The sequence below is a fragment of the Sinocyclocheilus rhinocerous genome, unplaced genomic scaffold (assembly GCF_001515625.1).
Source record: "Sinocyclocheilus rhinocerous isolate Xijiao unplaced genomic scaffold, SAMN03320098_v1.1 scaffold88, whole genome shotgun sequence".
NCBI classification, from domain to species: Eukaryota; Metazoa; Chordata; class Actinopteri; order Cypriniformes; family Cyprinidae; genus Sinocyclocheilus; species Sinocyclocheilus rhinocerous.
This window is the reverse complement of record NW_015652292.1, coordinates 543,606-547,881: the sequence shown is the minus strand read 5'-3', so window position 1 is coordinate 547,881 and position 4,276 is coordinate 543,606. Positions and strand designations below refer to the sequence as shown.

General features: G+C 35.3%; 1 protein-coding gene across 3 annotated transcripts in view; it reads right to left on the bottom strand.

Annotated features, from left to right (window-relative positions):
* LOC107714455 (cyclin N-terminal domain-containing protein 2-like) overlaps positions 1-3,385 on the bottom strand; it is an 8,430-nt gene extending 5,045 nt beyond the window's left edge. For 2 of the 3 annotated variants that reach the window (XM_016520295.1, XM_016520297.1), the window contains exons 1-5: positions 3,254-3,385; positions 1,770-1,898; positions 1,526-1,601; positions 475-650; positions 304-402 (exon numbers count right to left, since the gene is read on the bottom strand). In XM_016520295.1, the coding sequence (XP_016375781.1) occupies positions 304-402; positions 475-650; positions 1,526-1,601; positions 1,770-1,898; positions 3,254-3,370 (597 nt within the window). In that variant the 5' untranslated portion in view covers positions 3,371-3,385. The remainder of the gene's footprint in view (positions 1-303; positions 403-474; positions 651-1,525; positions 1,602-1,769; positions 1,899-3,253) is intronic. The other variant, XM_016520296.1, reaches the window with a different exon arrangement.
* Between the last annotated feature and the right edge of the window lie 891 nt (positions 3,386-4,276).

Genomic DNA, 4,276 nt, shown 5'->3' with positions numbered 1-4,276 from the left:
GAACGACATGAGGGTGAGTAATTAATTTTTTGGGTGAACGAACCCTTTAAAAAGGACTTGCATCCTTATTCAGCAAGGACAAATTAAATTAATAAGTTACATTTTAAAATGCATTAAAACAGAATACTTTAAATTGTTGTATTTCACAATATTACAGTTTTTACTTTATTTGATCCAAAAAAAAATAATATTTTATATATATATCAAACTTTTGACTTTCTTGGGATAACTTGGCTAATTCCTCTTCAGTCATAGCCACTCACGATCAGAAATGAAACAAACAAATCTGAATATTGCACTTACATGGACTTGAATTAGCCAGTCCACCAAGATAGCTCTCGTAGTGTCACTGAAATGCTTGGGCAGGTCAGCGTTTGGGAGAGCGCATAGTAGCTGACTTCTCTGCAAGCAGAGGAAACAAACATGACCACAATGATGGCAAAAAATCGACAGTACTTCGCATATCATCCTTACCATCATGTCTGAAAAGATGTCCCATGCGTAGGTCTTGTCATAGAGGAGCCCCAGCTTACTGATGGCTACTTCCACTTCTCTGCGCAGAAGCTCGGGCATCAGTTCTCGCAGACTAGGACCTGGCAACCTGTTCAGATACTTCAGCAAAGCCTCCTCTTCATAGACATCTAGCATTGTTGCACAAGAATAATAAACGCGTTACTGAAAGACAATAAAATGTCTTCTGGATTTCAGAAAACAGTGTAATGTCAGTTGGTTTGAAACTCAATGCAGTTAATGTGATGGAATTTTCCGTATTGACTTATATTATTATTAGGCTTTGCATTGTGTTGTTTTATGGTTAAAGAATCATCCGTAAACTCAACAAATAATGTACCTGCCAGAAGGTTCAAATTTCTTCTTGCAGTGTAGAAATGAAACTTTAGGGAACACAGTTGGTGCAACAGACATGAATTAAGCATGCATGAATGCATGAATGAATATATATATATATATATATAAATATAAATAAATCAGGGAAGAACCTTAAATTGCAGGGATCCAAGTTAGATTTAGGGTGCAGAATATAGATTGCTGCAGCATTGACGTCAATCCGGGAAGACTAATTTACAATTGGTTCCCTTGAGATTTTCCTGTGGGTTTTGCAATTTTAAAACAAGAAAAACCCATATGAAAATCTCAAAGGAATCCATGGCGAATTATTCTTCTGGGTTTTGCAGCACTTAATTATAAAACTTATAGGTGGATCTTGACTCTGGCTAGTAAGCAACTACCATAACAAAACTACCAACCATGGCATAGAGTTTTACAAAGGTAAAAAACACATTTTTGTCAGAAAACACATCTAGTTGAAAGCACAAATAAATATAGCAAATCAACATGCAGTCATTGCATTTGCATTAATAACTAAAATAATACCTAGCCCGATGCCTGAAGAAAGTAGCCGTTGGATTAAAGTAGTACCGTTAGAATAACAGTAACTAGACTTAAATATACTAAATTGAGAATGATGTACCAAATCATGGACTACTCAAGCAGTGTCTCGGGTTACCTGATGGTCCCGACTCATCCTGTGGAGCGTAGTCCATTATGATCCCATCCTCTGCGGATATGGGAGTCCTTCGAACCTTGAGGAAAAACAGAAATGCTACCCTGTGATGGCAGAATGGTGATAGCACATCATTTGAAGATCCACCTGTCTAATGGGCTGATTTTCTATCCATTACACTCAGAGGTGGTTACAAATGGTAGCAAAGTCACACCTTGGCACATAATGACATAAGAGCAGCAGTTACCCATCGACTCTCCTGTGCGGGTTTGTAGTGCTGCCCAGATCCCACCTCCTCTCCTTCAGCAAACACCCTGCGCTCCCTCAGAACACAGGAGTTTGCCCACGTCCGCAGGGGCACTAGTCTGTCGTCAGTCTTTCGAATCACAAAATGGTTTCATTTATTCACAATAAGCTTGTAAAGCATTAACACTTCATAGAGCAGCCGTTTTCAATACATGTAAAAGACCTGCGAGAATGGGTCAGTCTTCATTTGTGGTGGCAAGTGGCGTCCCTCTACTTTACAACAGTTGAAAAACTTTAAAAACAAAAAAAAAAAAAAAAAATCATAAAATGTTTGCATGTTTGTATTCTGTAGGGTACTCCGAATATACAGACTCTATAGTAACTTGCAATATGAAGTCTGTGGTGTTACTTCAAAATGTATCTGAATTTTTTTTCCCCTTCAGAGCCATTTCATCTTATAATTCAATGTTTTTAGACTAAAGTGGTTTTAATCTTTTAGAATAAAGACTATAATGGAACCACAGACCATTTTTATGTACATCCAATTTTTTTTTTATTTTTTAAAGCAACTATTCTCCTTTGGCAGAAATAGAAGCCAAGATGAACAATTAAACATTTCTTTTAAAAACTGAAATTAGTCAAAAACTGAAAGATCAATGAACCTGAATCCTTAAAGTTATTTATTAATTATTACCTAAAGTTGCATATCCCTGCTCATAGAACAAACCAAAATTTTACTTCAAATATTGGTAAAACACCATAGACATGAGTGATTGTGTCATCAGTTTAAATTGAAATTTAAAAGTCAAAATGTTCTTAAGCTTCTATTTTAATGGATATAGCATATTAAACTAACTTCAAATGCATAGCAACACATTTTATTAATAAAGAAATTTTTTTTACAAATTCTGCCTCTCATTTGCCACCCCAACTGAAGAATGACCCGAATACAGTATTAGTTTTCTGTCTTAAACCCTGGAAGAAAATTAGCATGGATTACTAATGCGTGTAAAATAAGGTTTGTGGGCAACATTTCAACACAGACTTTCATGTTTTGTTTTGCAACAAATTAATGTTAATTCTGAAACTGTTGAAATCCACTAAAGTTCTTGCATTTTTTGAAAGAACCACCATTTCAAAGTTCACGCCTGAGATATAACAGTGTAATTTAATTTAGAACAAATAGTTTCTTCGAGGAATGTTAACCACGTTTACGCAAAATAAAACCTGCCATGCTAAGAATGCACTGAAGTTCTGAAAGAAAACCATGGGAGTTTGCCTTCCAGATCTCATGACTAAACACACATGAAATCTGAATATTTCGGTCAACTTGAGCATGCATTCAGTTATCCATAATAATGTAGCAGATACTGATGAACTTGCACAAAATCTCCTGTTGACAGACTTTCTGCTCACATTGTGGCCATTATTCAATTTACACAGCAGGTCTAGGAATTAAAGTGGAGATTTTACAAGCACTCTCACCATATGGAGGTCCAACAGTTGCCTGGAATCACAAAACCCAGTTCGAGCCATGATTCCCCTGGACACTGCAGCTACCCGCACACGCTGAATCTGCAGCTGTACACTGGCATGTACCATCAGCTAATTAACACCAGTGGCACTAATAAAGCTTACTAATTGTCCCTTCACTAAGCCCCGCCCTGTGCCACGAGTTTGCTTTTGTCGAGCAAATCACTGGAGGTTCTGTGTGTTTGGGTTGTTTTCAGAGTTGAACAGACATTAACCAAATATATGGTAAGAGTATGTCTTATTCCCAAATGAACACATTAAATGATTAAGATGAAGTAATTCAATAAACAAGATAATATAATTCATATAAAACATACAAATAAATAAAAAATCACTTACATTTGATTGAAGATAGCTACTTATCCCTGCTAGGAGTCATTATTATTGAGCATAAAAGTGTTAATTTATCTAAACTATATGGGCCATTACAGAATTGAGTTGGAAATGTCTTGAAAAAATGTATTTTTTCCAAAATTTTGTATGCAAATTGTATAATATCCAAGGTACACATTTCTAGTAATTGTGTAGTTAATTCTCGTATTGTATTTTCAGAAAGTTATGGAATATTTGTCCTCTCCGCAAACGTGTCACTACCGAAACACAGTAATAGTAATTTAATTAGAAGGGTTATATTGACCCTTGTTAATTTTTTTCAGAGGTAAATCAATAAAAATGACACTTTTAACCATATTTCAAGTGTAATTTATGAGATTTGTTGCATTTTGAATCCAATTTTTCTTTGTAAAAGGCCAAACGTTGATCATACTGATTTCAAAGTCCCTAATTTATTCGTTTGAATATACATTGAACCAAAAACTAACAACATTTTAGTTGATAATTAATTCAGTATACTTCATTTTTGACAAAACATCCCATGTTTCGTTAGTGACATGGTTGGCTGTAGCGACCACAACACATTACAGAATTTTAACTTGCATACTAAAACACTACTAAATACAAGAAATTTGCACAACT